At 39.9% G+C, this 19,949-nt stretch overlaps 3 protein-coding genes across 3 annotated transcripts in view; 1 reads left to right on the forward strand and 2 right to left on the reverse strand.

Annotated features, from left to right (window-relative positions):
• LOC134816912 (mucin-2-like) overlaps positions 1–19,949 on the forward strand; it is a 765,431-nt gene that overhangs the window by 93,664 nt on the left and 651,818 nt on the right. The window lies entirely within an intron of this gene.
• LOC134816928 (arginine kinase-like) overlaps positions 1–19,949 on the reverse strand; it is a 92,602-nt gene that overhangs the window by 17,953 nt on the left and 54,700 nt on the right. The window lies entirely within an intron of this gene.
• Positions 787–1,530, reverse strand: LOC134817360 (beta-crystallin B1-like). The gene has a single exon (XM_063826496.1). The coding sequence runs from the start codon at positions 1,528–1,530 to the stop codon at positions 787–789; it is 744 nt and encodes a 247-aa protein (XP_063682566.1).

A 19,949-nucleotide genomic window follows, 5' to 3' on the forward strand; every position in this document is an offset into this window, starting at 1 on the left:
AATTTTTGTGGGCCTGGAAATTCAAACCTAAATTTTAACAAAATTATGTTCCACGCCGCCGAACGCCGCCACGCCGGGCCATTTTGGGCACGCCGCCGCCGGTTGGCGAAAAATGAACCGGCGTGCATCACTGGCTCCACCAGCTCCCATAGAAACGCCTGCTGTGATTCCTGATCCAGTTCCCGCGAATCCTACCGTGACCTCAACCGATGCAGACACGGTTAAGTCCCAGTTCACTTCAAGGTTGTTAAATACGTCAAATTTTCGTGAAAGAATACGACGTATTCGGTTCTAATAAAGAATACGTCGTAATACGCCGGAATACGGTAATTTCTATGGATTGTTAAATACGTCCACGAATACGCCATAATACGCCGTAATACGCTGATTTGTCAAAATTAAACATTACAGCTGCGCGCCACCCTCATCATTGATCATGCATTGAAGGAGTGCAGTTATACATGATAACTTAAATTTGTAATCAAATTTCATGGATAATAAGCTAACATTTTTTGCGAAATTATCAATTACATATTAATACATATTTAATGATTTCGTTTCCTAAAACGATCTCGCAATTATCAAAGTTTAAGACCATTTTCTAAAGTTCAGTCCCCTCAACATATTTGAATTTTTTGAATAAAGAATACGTCGTAATACGTCAATTTTCGAGGATTAATACGTATTCGTATTCCAATACGTATTCCCTCCTAATACGTATTTAACAACCTTGGTTCACTTCATCTTCTTTGGAAATTTCGAGACTCACTGATTCTTCCACAGCATTTATCTGTGTGATTGAGATTTCGTGGGAGGCTGCTCCGCGCCGTAACAGGATCCACTGGATTGAGAGCCGATGATTTCGGTTCCAGTGTACTTGGGCTCTAAGTCTCCTTCCTTGTCCAATACTTCGATTTTTGACAGTGCGCACTTTGACTTTCCTTTGTATGTCTCACAGATTGGTCTCAGAGAACTGACCTTGTTACTCCATCCATCAAGGTGGTCAATAGTTTCTCCTTCTTTTATCACTAATCTGGTACCTTGGTAGCCTGTCCACTCATACATCTCCCAGTCTCCTTTGTCGGCAACCACAGAAGTTATCTTATTTCTCATATTTGCTCCTAAATCTTTCTGTGGGGTCAGGTACTCCGTCGTTCCATACGGAAGATGGGAACTTGTAGAGACACGTAATTTGGCTGTCGTAGGATCGGAGATGTAGCGGCAATTTATAGGTCTTGCTGAGGAATAACTGTTGCTGTTTCTTGCGTTTAGCTTCTGACCTTCCTCCACGAAGAACCTATCACCCCTGTATGCGGTCTCTCTGTAAAGTTCCCAATCTCCAGTGACTGCCCAAACGCTGCCGGTCCTATCGTTGAAATTTATATCAATCAAGTTATCAATTGGGCCAATAATTGTAACGGCAGTTCCTCCTTGGTTAGAGTTGTCGTACATAATTAGCTTAGGTTCATCAGCGGCAAAAACTCCCCCTGCGATGAGAGCGAGCAAAGTCGTGGCAGCAGTTACAAACATGTTCAAAGAGTTTGACAATGAACGACCGGACTAGTTGTTAATGGAGCAACCTTTTGGGAATGAGTGCGTGTAAGTTCAGATTATTTCTGAGCACCGTACGGTTTTATAATTCAATCTACGTTATTAGCTTGACAGAATACGAACGACAAATATAAGCCTGTTTAATGCAAGTTCTTGCCAATGACAAGTAATTTATGAGGTTTTCTGTGTCAGCAGACGACTGCAAGTCTTTTCAAAAACATATTCCAGGTTGCTTTTTCCAATGAGGTGCCTTGTCATACTCGTATACCAATGACAAGAAATGATTGCTGTACCGCTGAATAAAGTATGGTCGGGGAAAGCACTAAACAGCATACAGACTTCTAAATTATTATTCCAAACGTCAGCTGAAGACACCAAAAATATTATTCATATGTGATTGTAAGTTTATGTCGCCGCGCGCAATTTTAATTTCAAAGACTTTGCACCAATTTTTAAGTGGTAATTTCACGTTCGGGTGGTTATTTTAGTTAATTGTCTCAGCTGCAGTGCTGGAATAAAGGTAATTTGGTGTTCACTCACAACTCATGAAGGTGGTTTTCATTTCGTATATATTTGTTCTTCAGAGGGTTCGTTGAAAGAACGTACAATCAATGTTTTTCCTTTGTCTAGTTCTACATATCTATACTATAATTTAAACTTGACGAAATTTCCTCGGCAACGGGGAAAAAACACCGAAAATCGACCTCAAAATGACCCTCTGGTGAAATCAAACCCAGCTATATAAGTTGTTTTGAATGGTCGCTTAATACACGCACTTGGTTATGAAGAGAGAAGGTTAATTCTGTCACAATTTTCAATTTTGGGTGCATTACCGAAAAAATCATTTATATCTGATTTTGGTTTGAAAAGCGAAAAAACTCCATATAATTATAAGGAGTATGGACGATACAGTTGATTCAAGAGAGGGCAGTTGATGTTAACATTGTCACAAAAATGATGTGACGAAATTAACATTGCTTGCACTATTTTGAAGTTCCGAATTTGGAAAAATGGGAGATTAGGTTTGGCCACTTTACAGCCTCTATACGGCCTCTATATGGCCTTTATACGGCCACTATATGGCCCCTACACGGCCACTATACGGCCTTTATACGGCCTCTATACGGCCTCTATACGGCCTCTATACGGCCTCTATACGGCCTCTATACGGCCTCTATACGGCCTCTATAGTCTATACGGCCTCTATAATCTATATGGCTTCTATATGGCCTCTATACGGCCTTTATACGGCCATTATACGGCCATTAGATGGCCACATAAAAAGAACATCATATAGCCATTATATGATCATTATATGGCCACTAAGCAAATTACCACTTAACAAATAACCGCTTGCAGTTTACCGATATTGAAGTTCGGTTAATTTAGAATAGTAATAATGATATCATACTAAATCCTAATCAATACACAATTACAATAAGATAAATAATTTAATACACATTTCTACTAGGCTATCCATTATCGGTATGAAATCTTTTATCTAGATAAACAGATAAAGATTTAGGTTTTATCTAGATAAAACCGATAAAACCGATAATTTTTCTGCTGAAGGCCAAAGCCTAAATGTTTTCCAAATTTCGCAAAAACTAATTGTCGACTTTTATTACTGTTTACCAGTAATCTTGCTAAAGTACCACTTCCTTTCTTTTGAAAATATTAGAGCATCAGTTTTCTTCTCCGGGGAGCAGAAGTGCACCAGTTTTCTTCAAAACAGTAGACCAACGGTTTTCTTCTCCTAAGAACAGTAGTGTACCAGTTCTCTTCAAAACAGTAGACCAAGGGTTTCCTTCTCCTGAGAACAGTAGTGTACTACCAGTTCTCTTCAAAACAGTAGACCAACGGTTTCTTCTCCTGAGAACAGTAGTGCACCAGTTCTCTTCAAAACAGTAGACCAACGGTTTCCTTCTCCTGAGAACAGTAGTGCACCTGTTCTCTTCAAAACAGTATCTGACCAAGGGTTTCCTTCTCCTGAGAACAGTAATGTACTACCAGTTCTCTTCAAAACAGTTGACCAACGGTTTTCTTCTCCTAAGAACAGTAGTGCACCAGTTCTCTTCAAAACAGTAGACCAAGGGTTTCCTTCTCCTGAGAACAGTAGTGTACTACCAGTTCTCTTCAAAACAGTTGACCAACGGTTTTCTTCTCCTAAGAACAGTAGTGCACCAGTTCTCTTCAAAACAGTAGACCATGAACGGTTTCCTTCTCCTGAGAACAGTAGTATACTACCAGTTCTCTTCAAAGCAGTACTAGACCAACGGTTTCCTTCTCCTGAGAACAGTAGTGCACCAAATACCAATTCTCCTCGAAACAGTAAAGCATTTAAAGTGATTCAGTGAACCGTTTTCTTATCCTGTTGATAACTTCGGGCAACAGATTCCTTCTCCTGAGGACAATGTTTCACGCCCAGAACACTTACGGAATTCAATTGAGTGCCCTGCCGGTATTTTTGACTCTTGTTAACAGTAACATGCTCGTTCCCGTCTCCAGAATGATTATAAGGTAAAACGCCAGCACCATCAAGAGAACAATGTCAATAACCTTCTCTGGATTTCTACAGTTCATACAGTTCTACAGTTCCAAAGGTATACAAATGTAAATAAACCTCTTAAGCTCACATCTAAGTAAACTACCTCTTCTATCATACTAGAAGACGTTTGGGACTGTTTCTTGGATTACTTAGGAAGGCAAAAACACTAATATTTCTTTACAATTTTACGGTATTGTGGAAGTATTTTCGGTAATATCTAGTGAATTTTTATACCGATAAAAATATGTTTTATCTAGATAAACAGATAACCTTTTTTAACGAATTATCGGAGATAATTATCGGTTACGATTATCGGAGTGGATAGCCTAATTTCTACCTGTTAAATGAAATTACAGGTTTGAATTAAAGTTTATGCTTTTCGTATACGGCCGTATAGAGGCCGTATGGAGGCCGTATAGAGGCCGTATGGAGGCCATAGATAATAGATTAGATGTTTTGTGTGGCCGTTTAGAGGCCGTATAAGGGCCATGTAATATATCTTTTAAGTGGCCGTATAGTGGCCGTATAGTGGCCGTATAAAGGCCGTATAGAGGCCGTATAAAGGCCGTATAGTGGCCGTATAAAGGCCGTATAGAGGCCGTATAGAGGCCATATAGAGGCCGTATAGAGGCCGTATAGAGGCCGTATAAAGGCCGTATAGTGGCCGTATAGAGGCCGTATAAAGGCCATATAGAGGCCGTAGAGAGGCCGTATAGTGGCCGTATAGAGGCCAAACCTAATCGTAATTAGATTAAGAATGGTAATAGATTAAGAAATTGTAAATGAATGGGAAAAGTGAGCGACCGATTTTATTCTAGGTATCATTTTGCATTTGCGGACGGTTATTCAAATTAATATCATTTCCCTTTGTTTGGAAAAGAGAGACACTGGCAGCGGTCCACTCTACCCATGATTATGGGTTTTGGTCAAATAACTATCAACATTATAAGCTATTATATCCAGGTAGATGCGAATCGATAAAACGGAGTACGACGGAGACTTGAAGTCGTCTATTCTCGATCAGCTTGCCATAGGGAATCTGTAATACAAAGCCGAACCGCATGGAGAACGGCACTATACACAAAATCGAACGGCACCTTGTCTTTACGCTTAGCTTGTATACTGTAAACTATATTGTAAAAGTTTGTGGGGTGGAATCCCAAAACACAGGCTGAATAAAATTTGTGCAATTGCAAAGCGATGTATAAGACTGCTATATTTGGTAACATCCCCGATTTTGATCATAAAGAATATTATTTAACATGTGCATTGTGCACGTTCGAGAACTTTAATTAATTAACATATTATGGCTAGCAAGAACTAAGCTGTCTTGAACACACTAAACTGCTGTTCACTGCTGAGCAGAAAATTATAAATCCGGAGAATCTGCACGTGTCATACATTTATGGAACTATTCAAAATCCTTAAATTTGATGTCCCTCAGTCAATTAAAGATCTTTTCAAGTTCTGCCCTAAAAATGAAAAATGTCTGATCCCATTACTGAGATTAGATATCTCCCAAACAGAACTTTCTAGTCTTGAGCGCATAATTTAATATAGCTGGTTACTCCTTCATGAATTAATCTAGTATACAGATGTTTGAAATCCCCCCCCCCCCCTCTCCTTTATCAGTTTTACTGTCAAAAATACACTAGCCTTATCATTTAGAAAGAAATACATGAGCAGGACATTTCTTGAGTCTGTAATTCTGGCATCTCCAGGTAAAGATAGTTGGGGCAGTGGCGTAACGTTGTTTTCAAAATTATCCCACATTCAAAGGACGATTTGGCGCCCCCTAAGGTGGCCCCCAATCAGGAATTCAGGAGCAGGTAACCACGCGCATTTTGAATGGTTCACGTACTGTAGTGCGACACGTACCCTAGTGCGAAACCTCCAAGATCGACACTGTCGCAGTAGAGTACGCTACCTGGATCGTAGTGCGACACGTACCCTAGTGCGACAGAGAACTTTCAAGGCCGACACTGTCGCACTACAGTGCGCTACCTGGACTGTAGTGCGACACGAACTAAAGTGCGACAAAACACTTTACACATTCAATAAAAATTTTACTTTCCATTTTTAATGACGAGAGTGTAGTCGTGTATGAGTAATGGGGTTAAATATAAAATCAAAGATTGCAATCACAATATTCAAATCATTGTTCCAACACACTTCAACTAATCCATTCTGTAATAATCATCGTAGCTGTCAATCACAGCGTTCAAGCGACGGTCGTAATCAGTCCACTTCTTCAGTCGGCGAAGAAGCATCTTCATTCTTCTGGTTGATCTTCCATTGGGTTAGATCCTGCTCCTTCTTCAGGACGTCGATAAATCGCCAGATAGTAGGGTTGGTGCAGCCCATCAAGGGGGAGAGGAGGTTTGTGTTCCGACCCAGGTACGTTCGTAGTAGTCACTAGGCAGCAAAGGAATCCATCTCCGAAGGAAGGGTTGCTTTCAGCTGCGTCCAGGTCACAGTAGTGTTGTTCGTCAGACTGAGACGTCCGGAGCAGGTCTTCTCAGTGCATCGCAAGTAGGTCTTGTCGTCGCGATTCTTATCCAGGCAGTAGCGGTATCCGTCGTAGATAACGTTTCTTGAACCAGTAGTGCGTCCAGGAATGAAGGTGATTGAAGAAGACATGTTGATGTTGTTCGATGCTTTGGTAGAATCATCGTGACCTTATTTATGGCCCAAGCATATGAACTTGTTATCCCAATCGGAGATATACCTTCATACGATGCGTGTGATAGGAATGAGGATCATATGCTGCTTAAGAGTTACCCAGTGGATCACACACTGCATACGTGGCTTGAACTGACCCGAAGGAATTATGATCAGTGGATAACTTCGAATCACGTGATGTGAACCGACGAATCGTATTCGCAAGATCAATTCGAAATAAGTGACGTGAACCGACCCGACGAGTCACTTAATGGTCCATAAGAAGGATAGGATGTGACCTGAACTTGGAAATAAGGCAGGATATTTTGTCGCACTAGAGTACGCTACCTGGATCGTAGTGCGACACGTACTGTAGTGCGACAGAGGGTGTTTTTGTCGGACTTCGCACTAGAGTACGTGTCGCACTAGAGTACGTGTCGCACTACAGTACGATTACCTTTTGAATTTATGTTTCAACACTCGCCACTGACTCAGGAATTAAAAGAAATGTTGATACGTTATTCCGCTATTTATTTCCATTAGAATCTGTCTTCACTGAGTCTATCAGAAACAATCAGAAATTTGAATGAAAGAACTACCTTAGTTCCAAAAAATTTGTGTGCCATTATATTGAGCACAATTTATTTGAGCCCGAAAAATTTGGGCAGAAAATTTGAACTCATTTGGGCGACCGAAAATTTTGGCACAAATTCTTCGAAAAATGAAAGATTTTCCACTAAAATTTCAGTTAGATATTTGCCTTAGTTCATTATTATTCCTTATTATTCGAGTCATTTTGCTTTAAATTTTAAGCATGTAGGTGGTAGTCTGAGTTGTTTCACATTATGAAATTTACGATCTGCCCAGTAACTACTAAAAATACAGTGATGATGGCACAGTACAAAATGATAGATATACATACAATAGTGATATTTAGTCTCTCAATCAGATAGTTTAGTCTACCTTACTCGGGATTATTACGACAGGTTTATTAACGACCGGTTAAAATATGGTTCGGGAAAAATATGGCGAAATTGCTCAAAACCCACCACATTTTCCCGGTCGCCATTTTACCGGTGTCCAACCTTTCAATTTTAGATTCAAAAATGTTGTCTCAGATGTAAATTTCCTTATTAGAGATAAGCAGGTTCAGAAATTTTCGCATTGCTAAAACTTGTGAAACAAGTCGAATTATCAATAATTGTTGAAAGTAGACTCTAGCAAATTCGTTGTTTTGAATTAGCATTACATGTTTACGTGTATCAAATAACCATTATGACTCAATTTGTAGAAAATCTTCGAAAGAATGCATCGTTCACATTGTTTAGAATTATGAATAAATGACTGATGAAACTGATTCATGTTATTGACCGTTTTAATTAATTCGAGTTTTAATTTAACTGTTACTTTTACTTTGAGTCCTATTTCATTATGTAGAGATAGTCCTATAGGACTTTTTTAATTTCTTAGGTAGGATCCTACCTAAGAAATTAAAAATTGGCCTATTTAAATCAACTTTGACAATAAGGATATATGACAAGAATTGGGCAAAAAGGTGAATTTTTTGCAATTTTAGCCAAATGAAGTCGAAAAACCTACAACAAGTGTCCCAATAGTCTTCTTTAGTGAATATAAGACAACCATTAAAATATGAGCACCCATACCCCTTGGGAACCCTAAAAGCTGAGTCGGCGGGTTTATTAACGACCGGTGAAAATGTGGTTCGGGAAAAATATGGCGAAATTACCCTAAACCCGCCACTTTATCCCCGGTCATAATAATCCCGAGTAAGGTACTTACACTCAGCATATATCTTATCATACCCCTTTCACATACAATTATCATTATGACGCCTCACCAGATGGTCGAAAGGTTTGGCCAGTGTCCAGTTCTTTGAGAAAATCCTTCTTCCCCACATAGAATCAGTTAGAGCCTCCATCAACAACCCTGAGCAGAAAGCGCTACTGATATCAGATGTGTTTCGGGCCCAACACACACAGACACTAAAAGATCTGATGACAGCCAACAACTGCATCCTACAGAAAGTTCCAGCTAATATGACCCATCATCTACAGCCCCTGGACATATCTATCATGGACTCGCTAAGAAATTCATGCGCAATAAGTACGAAGATTGGTACGCGAAAAACATATTAGTGTGTCAGCTCAATGGAGAAGTTTCATCAGACAATGTGAAAATTGATACCCGCTTGACAGTGATCCGTGAAGTACACACTCGTTGGATCAACAAAATTTTTGTATATGTAAAAGAGAGGCCAGATGACATAAGGAAAGGCTTTGAGAAGTCGGGTATAACTGATGCTTGTAGATCAGACTTTACGATGGATGATAATCCATTAATTGCAGATCTTGTTTAAATCTCTAGCTATCCGTACCTCTAGCCATTTGTTTTATTAGTAGCTGTTAGCTATTCCAGTTATTTCTATTCATTTAAAATATAAGCCTTTTTACTTGGTCAAGCCATGAATGACAGATTAGAAAACTAAAATTTCAAATATTATTTCACTTGGATATGAAGAAAAAGCCATTTTTCTATAGATTTCAGGGCCACAGGCCAAATGCCAAAAGTTTGGTTAGCAAAAAATTTAGCAGACGGAAAAGATTTATGCAATTAATTTGGTCTGCAAAAAATTTGGGCAAGAGGCCCGCTCAAATTTTTTGTCGCCCAAATTTTTGGGAATTAAGGTATTCTTGAGGAATTAAGGGACAGTAGTCTTACTATAATAGACAAACACTCATTGGACATTCCTACAATACCAACACTTGAAGGACGATAGTTGTTCATTAAGTTCATAGTTCAATTCAGTTAGCTCATCTTGATAATGTTTTTGATGTTGTAAGTTTTTTATAGGACGAGTGAAGCATCATTAAGTTTAACTTAAACTCCTTAAATACGTAAACTGATCTTTTGTAATTTCACAGGGATTTAATGACAGGCATATGTTGCCTGCAGTAGAGTATCATCTTTATTAATTAAGTAAACCTTTAAAATTGTGCGTAGATTCATTTGTATAAAAGAGAGGAAAATTACCGTATGTTTGCAACACACACTGTTGTTATATTGGCTGGTTGCAGTGGCGTAACGCTGCCCCGGCCACCCGGCTACGCCGGGGGGCGCCAAAAAGGCGCCCTTTCTCAACGAAAAGTGGCCCCTAGGTTTTTTCTTTTGGGGTCCTTTTTTTGCTCCAGGGGCGCAAAAAAGCGACTAATTCGCTCGCCCAAAAATTTCACGTGACTTTGGTTTTTATGGTTTTGCAGCCGTACAAAACGGTTTTACATAAACCCTAATCCCAACCCTAACCCTAACCATAACCCTGAAGCTAACCATAACCCTTACCACAACCCTAACCCGAGCCCTAAACAATCGAATTCATGGTTTACTAGCCTGTCACGTGACCAAAACGGTTTTTTGCCCATAACTCTCCGTGGAAGCATTTTTACCCTACGTCATGTGGGGTGATTCGGAATCAGCGTCCAAAAATACACCAATTTAGATTAATTACACACCCAAAGGACCTTTACCCAAGAATTTTCTTAAAATTTGGGCGAGCGATTTAGTAGGAGCGCAAAAAAGCTGTAGGGGGCATTTTTTTAGGGACACAAAAAATTTGGGCGACTTTTTCGAGCCGCCGGGGGGGGGGGGGCGCCAATTTAAATCAGCCACTAACGTTAAGCCACTGGCTGGTTGTTCGACTGTTCACAATAAAAATCTTTAGACATGTTTGGAACTGGTACAACAAATTTGCTTGCTCTCTTTGCAGTAGGAATTTTTGCCGCAGATGGGGCACCAAAGCTAATTATGTACGATAAGTCGAACCAAGTCGGAACGGCCATGACCCTTATTGGTCCAACACCAAGTTTTGATAAACTACCTTCAGACTACGTATCTAGTGATATAAATTTCAGTAGGAGAACCGAAAGCATTTGGGCAGTCACTGGAAATTGGGAACTTTATACCGAAAAGGATTACAGAATGGATAGGTTCTATGTGGACGAAGGTCAGAAGTTAAACGCAAGAGACGCCAACGCTTACTCCTCGGGCAGACCAGCAAGTTGCCGTTACATCTCCGATCCTACGACAGCCAAATTACGTGTCTGGACAAGTTCCCATCTTCAGGGTGGGACGACAGAGTTCCTGACCCCACAGAAAGATTTGGGAGATTTGAAAAATAAGATAACTTCTGTGGTTGCCGACAAAGGAGACTGGGAGATGTATGATACGGCAAATTATCAGGGTGACAGATTAGTGATAAAAGAAGGAGAAACAATTGAGCACCTTGGTGAATTCGATGCAACGGCTAAATCTCTGAGATCAATCTGTGAGACATACAAAGGGAAAGCAAAGTGCATACTGAAAAAAATCGAAGTATTGGACAAGAAAGGAGAATTAGAGCCCAGGTACACTGGAACTGAAATCATCGGCTCTCAATCCAGTGGATCCTGTTACGGACCAGCCGAACACGAGATCGAACTCACGCAACTTAATGCTGTGGAAGAAAAAGTAAGCCTCACAATTTCGAAAGAAAACGAAAAGAACTGGGACGTAACAGTATCTGCGTCAGTGACCGTTGATGTAGGATTCCTAGGAACTGGGGCGTCTTTCTCAGCGGGTGTGGAAATGGGAGGTGGTAGGGCGATTACTATGGGCAGCTCCAAAACCACAGAAACAACTAATATTAAAGCGAACGAACATACACAGGTGGTGCAATTTCCAGTGCCGGGCGCAGGGATCCTCTTCGGAATTGTGGACAGGTTTGAGGTAGACAAGGCCGATGTACCGGTCAAGATACACATGACATGTCCGGACGGAAAAAGCAAAAAACTGGACTCCTCCATTGCAATGAAACAAGTTTCCTTCGGAGCAGCTCACTTCTGGTCACTAACAGGACAGTTCACTAAAGAAGCGTGCAAAGCAGACAGGGACCTCCCAGATTGCGTTGACAATGTGAGAAAGAACTTTGCAAGTTTTCTTGGACAAAAAGCGGAGATTGAAGCTGCATTTAAAGCCTGTTTCACTGATGGTAAAGGGTCATTTACACGTTTGCAACAAGTTGATCGAGACTAATTAGTTCACTTAGGTTGACTTAACCAGGGGTTTTTCATACGTGGAGCTTTTGTTTGTCATTCGATCAAAACTATTTTAAATGTATATACTTTTTGAACATGAACTTTAGATTTTCAGTTTTGATGAAATTATTTTAGGTAGTAAAAGCTGTATTGCCTAATGTAGCACACTTAGTGTACCTAGCTGCTCGAACTTAGTGGTAGGATAACAAAGTGAAAGACTTTAAATTTTGGGGTTTTGTATAAAAGTAAAGATGGTAGCGTAAATAAAATGGTAAACTCCAGAACTGATCTCTCAAAACTAAACATGTGAGTAATAAATTTAAACGTAGAATTCTGTCTTGTCTAAGGTGGGGTGGAATTTTAAGAGTTGACGGATGAATCGTGACAAAAACTTTCAACAAAGTGAACTAAAACGGAAGATCATAAATGGGATGGTGTGTCACGTGATTAACTAATACAGGCCTGATTGGATGGCTAATTAAGTGAGTGAGGCTTATTGGTTAAGTGGCATGCTTTCTACTGTGTTTGATGACAACATATGAAACTAACTGCTGAGAAAATGTAACTTATATGAATTCAGGTGCTGCCGTAGTGACTATTAAACTATTTAATTTGAGGTGTGAGTGAAAAATACTAATTTGCGAACAAACAAAATATCAACCATATAAATATTTCTGACCAGTAACTATTTTAGGAATTATGCCCAGAGTATAAAGATAATATAAAACCTACACACTGCACACTAATGTCTATTGAAGTATTACCTTATTGGACATAATTGTCACGGGCAAGTTTTTCACGGACCAAATTTTTCACGAACATAATTATTCTTGAGGACTATATTCTTAATACTCTATATAAAAAATAATTTGAGGATATGAGTATGACGTAGAAATGTCGATAAGTTATTCAGCTATTTATTTCCATTAGAATCTGTCTTCACTGAGTCTATCAGAAACAATCAGAAATTTCAATGAATGAACTATTCTTGAGGAATTAAGGGACAGTATAGTCTTACTATAATAGACAATCAGAAATTTGAATGAAAGAACTATTCTTGAGGAATTAAGGGGCAGTAGTCTTACTATAATAGACAAACACTCATTGGACATTCCTACAATACCAACACTTGAAGGACGATAGTTGTTCATAGTTCAATTCAGTTAGCTCATCTTGATAATGTTTTTGATGTTGTAAGTTTTTTATAGGACGAGTGAAGCATCATTAAGTTTAACTTAAACTCCTTAAATACGTAAACTGATCTTTTGTAATTTCACAGGGATTTAATGACAGGCATATGTTGCCTGCAGTAGAGTATCATCTTTATTAATTAAGTAAACCTTTAAAATTGTGCGTAGATTCATTTGTATAAAAGAGAGGAAAATTACCGTATGTTTGCAACACACACTGTTGTTATATTGGCTGGTTGCAGTGGCGTAACGCAGCCCCGGCCACCCCGGCTACGCCGGGGGGCGCCAAAAAGGCGCCCTTTCTCAACGAAAAGTGGCCCCCTAGGTTTTTTCTTTTGGGGTCCTTTTTTTGCTCCAGGGGCGCAAAAAAGCGACTAATTCGCTCGCCCAAAAATTTCACGTGACTTTGATTTTTATGGTTTTGCAGCCGTACAAAACGGTTTTACATAAACCCTAATCCCAACCCTAACCCTAACCATAACCCTGAAGCTAACCATAACCCTTACCACAACCCTAACCCGAGCCCTAAAACAATCGAATTCATGGTTTACTAGCCTGTCACGTGACCAAAACGGTTTTTTTGCCCATAACTCTCCGTGGAAGCATTTTTACCCTACGTCATGTGGGGTGATTCGGAATCAGCGTCCAAAAATACACCGATTTAGATCAATTACACACCCAAAGGACCTTTACCCAAGAATTTTCTTAAAATTTGGGCGAGCGATTTAGTAGGAGCGCAAAAAAGCTGTAGGGGGCATTTTTTTTAGGGACACAAAAAATTTGGGCGACTTTTTCGAGCCGCCGGGGGGGGCGCCAAGTTAAATCAGCCACTAACGTTAAGCCACTGGCTGGTTGTTCGATTGTTCACAATAAAAATCTTTAGACATGTTTGGAACTGGTACAACAAATTTGCTTGCTCTCTTTGCAGTAGGAATTTTTGCCGCAGATGGGGCACCAAAGCTAATTATGTACGATAAGTCGAACCAAGTCGGAACGGCCATGACCCTTATTGGTCCAACACCAAGTTTTGATAAACTACCTTCAGACTACGTATCTAGTGATATAAATTTCAGTAGGAGAACCGAAAGCATTTGGGCAGTCACTGGAAATTGGGAACTTTATACCGAAAAGGATTACAGAATGGATAGGTTCTATGTGGAGGAAGGTCAGAAGTTAAACGCAAGAGACGCCAACGCTTACTCCTCGGGCAGACCAGCAAGTTGCCGTTACATCTCCGATCCTACGACAGCCAAATTACGTGTCTGGACAAGTTCCCATCTTCAGGGTGGGACGACAGAGTTCCTGACCCCACAGAAAGATTTGGGAGATTTGAAAAATAAGATAACTTCTGTGGTTTCCGACAAAGGAGACTGGGAGATGTATGATATGGCAAATTATCAGGGTGACAGATTAGTGATAAAAGAAGGAGAAACAATTGAGCACCTTGGTGAATTCGATGCAACGGCTAAATCTCTGAGACCAATCTGTGAGACATACAAAGGAAAAGCAAAGTGCATACTGAAAAAAATCGAAGTATTGGACAAGAAAGGAGAATTAGAGCCCAGGTACACTGGAACTGAAATCATCGGCTCTCAATCCAGTGGATCCTGTTACGGACCAGCCGAACACGAGATCGAACTTACGCAACTTAATGCTGTGGAAGAAAAAGTAAGCCTCACAATTTCTAAAAAAAAGGAAAAGAACTGGGACGTAACAGTATCTGCGTCAGTGACCGTTGATGTAGGATTCCTAGGAACTGGGGCGTCTTTCTCAGCGGGTGTGGAAATGGGAGGTGGTGGGGCGATTACTATGGGCAGCTCCAAAACCACAGAAACAACTAATATTAAAGCGAACGAACATACACAGGTGGTGCAATTTCCAGTGCCGGGCGCAGGGATCCTCTTCGGAATTGTGGACAGGTTTGAGGTAGACAAGGCCGATGTACCGGTCAATATACACATGACATGTCCGGACGGAAAAAGCAAAAAACTGGACTCCTCCATTGCAATGAAACAAGTTTCCTTCGGGTCAGCTCACTTCTGGTCACTAACAGGACAGTTCACTAAAGAAGCGTGCAAAGCAGACAGGGACCTCCCAGATTGCGTTGAAAATGTGAGAAAGATCTTTGCAAGTTTTCTTGGACAAAAAGCGGAGATTGAAGCTGCATTTAAAGCCTGTTTCACTGATGGTAAAGGGTCATTTACACGTTTGCAACAAGTTGATCGAGACTAATTAGTTCACTTAAGTTGACTTAACCAGGGGTTTTTCATACGTGGAGCTTTTGTTTGTCATTTGATCAAAACTATTTTAAATGTATATACTTTTTGAACATGAACTTTAGATTTTCAGTTTTGATGAAATTATTTTAGGTAGTAAAAGCTGTATTGCCTAATGTCGTCTATTGAACTTGAAGTATTACCTTATCGGACATAATTGTCACGGGCAAGTTTTTCACGGACCAAATTTTTCACGAACACAATTATTCTTGAGGACTATATTCTTAATACTTTCAACACTACTATATAAAAAATAATTTGAGAATATGAGTATGACGTAGAAATGTCGATAAGTTATTCAGCTATTTATTTCCATTAGAATCTGTCTTCACTGAGTCTATCAGAAACAATCAGAAATTTCAATGAATGAACTATTCTTGAGGAATTAAGGGACAGTATAGTCTTACTATAATAGACAATCAGAAATTTGAATGAAAGAACTATTCTTGAGGAATTAAGGGGCAGTAGTCTTACTATAATAGACAAACACTCATTGGACATTCTTACAATACCAACACTTGAAGGACGATAGTTGTTCATAGTTCAATTCGTTTAGCTCATCTTGATAATGTTTTTGATGTTGGAAGTTTTTTATAGGACGAGTGAAGCCTTATTCAATATTCATTAACCGCTGTTTTCTTGTGCTAAGTTACGGCTTAATTTTGCTGATATCCAAAAGAAAGTTATTTTATATTAGCTGGTAGCCTCACAATAAAACTCTTTAGTCATGTTTGGAACTGCTACAACAGCTTTTCTTGCTCTCTTTGCAGTAGGAGTCCTTGCTGCTGATGAAACACTAACAAAAGCAGTGGAAGGGGTTGTGGTTCCCTTTAAAACATCCTGCGATTTAAAAGTAGTAGGATCTGGCAAAGACGTGTATAATGGCGACGTGACATTTCTGAAAGGAGGCAAGGATGTACTTCTATTTGCTTTACAACCTCAGTGGGAAGGTGGAAGCTTGGCCGTCAACAACGACGTCTTCAAACGAGGAAAGAAGAGTTGGTATGATTACCAGTGGCTGAAAATAAATTACCCTGGTGGAGACGGAGACAACAAGAGGGTGTACACATTTGAGTTCTGGGACGCTGAGTTGGTCATCATATGTCAAGGAAAGGTTCTCATCTCCATCCCCTACAATGAGCTAACGAAGGACAAAGCCGGCTTTTTGAGCGGTATAGAATATAGATAGTATCAAGTTGAGACCAGGAGATGCTGAGCTTAAGTTCGCTAAGTTGTGTTTAGGATCTGCTAAAAGACCACCCTTACCAAAGCTAATCCTCTACGACAACGCTAACCAAGAAGGAACGGCAGTTACTGTTAATGGCGCAACTCCAAATTTTGGTGATATAAATTTCGACGATAAAACGGGCAGCGTGACGGCAGTGACTGGAGATTGGGAACTTTACTCGGAGACAACATACACGGGCGTAATGTTCTTTGTGCAGGAGGGTGTGACGTTGAACGCTAAAATGGACAACACTTATTCCTCAGCCAGACCTGCTAATTGCCGCTACATCTCCGACCAAACGACAGCCAAATTGCGAGTCTACTCAGGTACTCATCTTCAGGATGAGACACGAATGTACCTGACCCCACAAGCAGACTTAGGAGATTGGGCCAAAAAGATAAGTTCTGCAATCGCAGACAAAGGAGACTGGGAATTGTATCAAAATAATAACTATATGATGGACAGAATAGTAATAAAAGAAGGGGAAACGGTCGAACGATTACGTTTAAAGCCAAGTTCTCTGAGACCAATCTGTGCAACATATACAGGAAAGGAAAAGTGTGCACTCCAAAGAGTCGAGGTATTGGACAAGGAAGGAGAATTAGAGCCTAAGTACACTGGAACTGAAATTATTGGCTCTCAATCCAGTGGATCCTGTTACGGACCAGCCGAACACGAGATCGAAATCACGCAGACGAATTCTGTAGAGGAATCAGTGAGTCTCGAAATTTCGAAGGAAAACGAAAAGAACTGGAACGTAGGCGTATCTGCATCAGTTGAGGTTAGTGTATGATTTATGGGAACTGGATCATCTTTCTCAGCGGGTGTGTCCATGGGGGCTGGTGGATCTGTAACTATGGGCAGCTCTAAAACAACAGAAACCACAAATGTTAGCGAAAAAGAACACAAGCAAGTCACGCAATTTGCAGTGCCGGGTGCAGGGATCGTCTTCGGTATTGTGGACAGGTATGAGATTGACCAGTCCAATGTAGCGGTCAAAATACACATGATGTGTCCGGACGGGAACAACAAAATAGTGGAATCCTTCATTGCAATGAAACAAGTTTCCTTCGGAGCAGCTCACTTCTGGTCACTAACAGGAGAGTTCACTACAGAAGCGTGCAGAGCAGACGGCGAGATCCCAGATTGCGTTGAAAATGTGAGAAAGAACTTTGCCAATTTTATCGGGCAGAAAACGGAGATTGAAGCATGTTTTGCCGATGGTAAGGGAGAATTTACAAGCATGAAACGAGTTCGAGCTTAACTACTTAGTTCACTGCCTTTAGTTAACAAAACAAATTTTCATCGGTGGAGCTTTCTTGTCATTGGATCAAGATTATTTTAAATTTCAATATTTTTAAAAACATGAACTGTGGATTTTAAGTTTTGGTAAATGTATTAAATTTTGGTAAATTTATTTTAGCTATAACATATAATTATTTCAAAACCTGTGTGATCAAACTATGTTGTGTCAGTATCACCACTATAGTCAAGAAGATTGGACGAGCCGATTTAGGCATGGCCGAGATAATGAAAATAATAAAGATCATAAGGAATTGAGAAACGATGTAGGTGTACACTCGATCTTTGCTTGACTGTTGACATATTTATATACTGAGTACTGATCATCGATATCTGTTGTATCAGACACTATTCCAAATTGTCGAACTCTTATATTTTGTTTCTTGTTTGTCCATTGTTGCGATCTGTGATTCTTTTTCGACGATGAATCCACGTCCAATTCATTAATCATATTCATACTGAATAATTATTTAGTAATTCTATCGTGAATAATCGTGCACGAAAGTGAAAGTTGCAGAGTCGCAGACTAGTCAACGGTCTTGAATAATAATATTTGAAACAAATATTTTACGAGTATCACCCGTTAAGCCCGACGGTCTTAGTGCTTAGCTACGTCATACGTTAATTTAAAATCTGATCCTTCGCAAAATTAAATAGACCACTCCCATATAATTATGTGTATAGAAGGAGTATATTTTGCGCGCGCAACACCATCATGCAGTTATGTGTTAATTAATTATGACACGTTTTGTAGGTTTACAACCTACCAGGACAGTACGCGCCGAGTTGGACGTGACTCGTCGACGGTCCTGTATTTGGGACAGATATTTTACGAGTATCACCCGTTAAGAAGGTTCTATATATTTTACTTTTGGAGATATACCCCAGCCGGTAAGGTTTGCTGGGTTCAGTTATTAACGAATTTATACCTATTTTTTCATTTTTAGACCTCTTAATCAAAGCCAATCTCTCCCAACTAAATTAAATTAGGTTCGGTAGTTGAGTATGATTGGAAGGTTCTGACAAATTTTCAGCATGATTCATGTTCAGGAACCGAAGATATAATATAAAATAATTCGACAAAAATCAACGAATTCCGTCAAATTACGCAACTTTTACACTTAATTTTGCTCCAAAAATCGCGCACCATCAAATATGGGCCATATTTGATGGTGCGCGGCTTTTGGAGCAAAATTATGAATTAGGTGTAAAAGTCGCGTAATTTGACGAAATTCGTTATGGCACCTATGATTGACCATTGTTAATGATCTGGCCCGGCGCGCGCTACTTCGTAGCTCTTGCCATCGGGCCAGAGAAGAAAGCGGCGCGCGCTACTTCGAAGAAATTTAGACGAGTAACATCTGTCAACACCTATGACCTAGGCGAAACTCACTAATCATTCCAAAAGGTATAACAAATATGTTACTGTAAAATTCTCACAGTCTCTAGAAAACAGTGGTACAAAAATTTTGAAAATCCGAGCAAGTTTATTTGTATCGTGCACTCCCTACCTAAACAATCGAATTCATGTAGGGGGTGCACGATAAAAATAAATTTGCTAGGATTTTTAAAATTTTTGTACCACTGTTTTCTAGAGAAGGTGAGAATTTTCACAATACAAAATTTGTTATACCTTTTTGTAAAGATCAGTTTGTAGCGGCGCGAAAAGTGGCATGCAACGTGGATGATGATTAATCACTCTACACTCGACTGCCACGTGACTTTTTAAACACGTTCTCTTGGTGGCCCTGAATGACTATTCGAAATCATAGCCCTCTAATCTGATGCCAACCTTAACCCTAACCCAATCCCTAACAAAAGCATATGCTGAAACCCTAACCCTAACGAGAAATTCGACCAACTTCCTTATACGGTCATATCACGTGATCAAGACAGTTTTTCGCAAATATCTCGGCAGGGGAGCATTTTAACCCTATGTCATGGGGGGTGATTCGGAATCAGCGGCCGAAAATACATCGATTCAAGCTGGTTTCAACTGTCGGGGGCCCTTTTAGAATAATCTCGAAGATCGACTGTAGAGTGATTTAGCACGCTCGATGCAACGTATTAAACTGGAATTAAACTGAAATTAAACTTGAAATTACC

This window comes from Bolinopsis microptera, chromosome 6 (assembly GCF_026151205.1).
Source record: "Bolinopsis microptera isolate Bmic1 chromosome 6, MBARI_Bmic_1.0, whole genome shotgun sequence".
Taxonomy (NCBI): domain Eukaryota; kingdom Metazoa; phylum Ctenophora; class Tentaculata; order Lobata; family Bolinopsidae; genus Bolinopsis; species Bolinopsis microptera.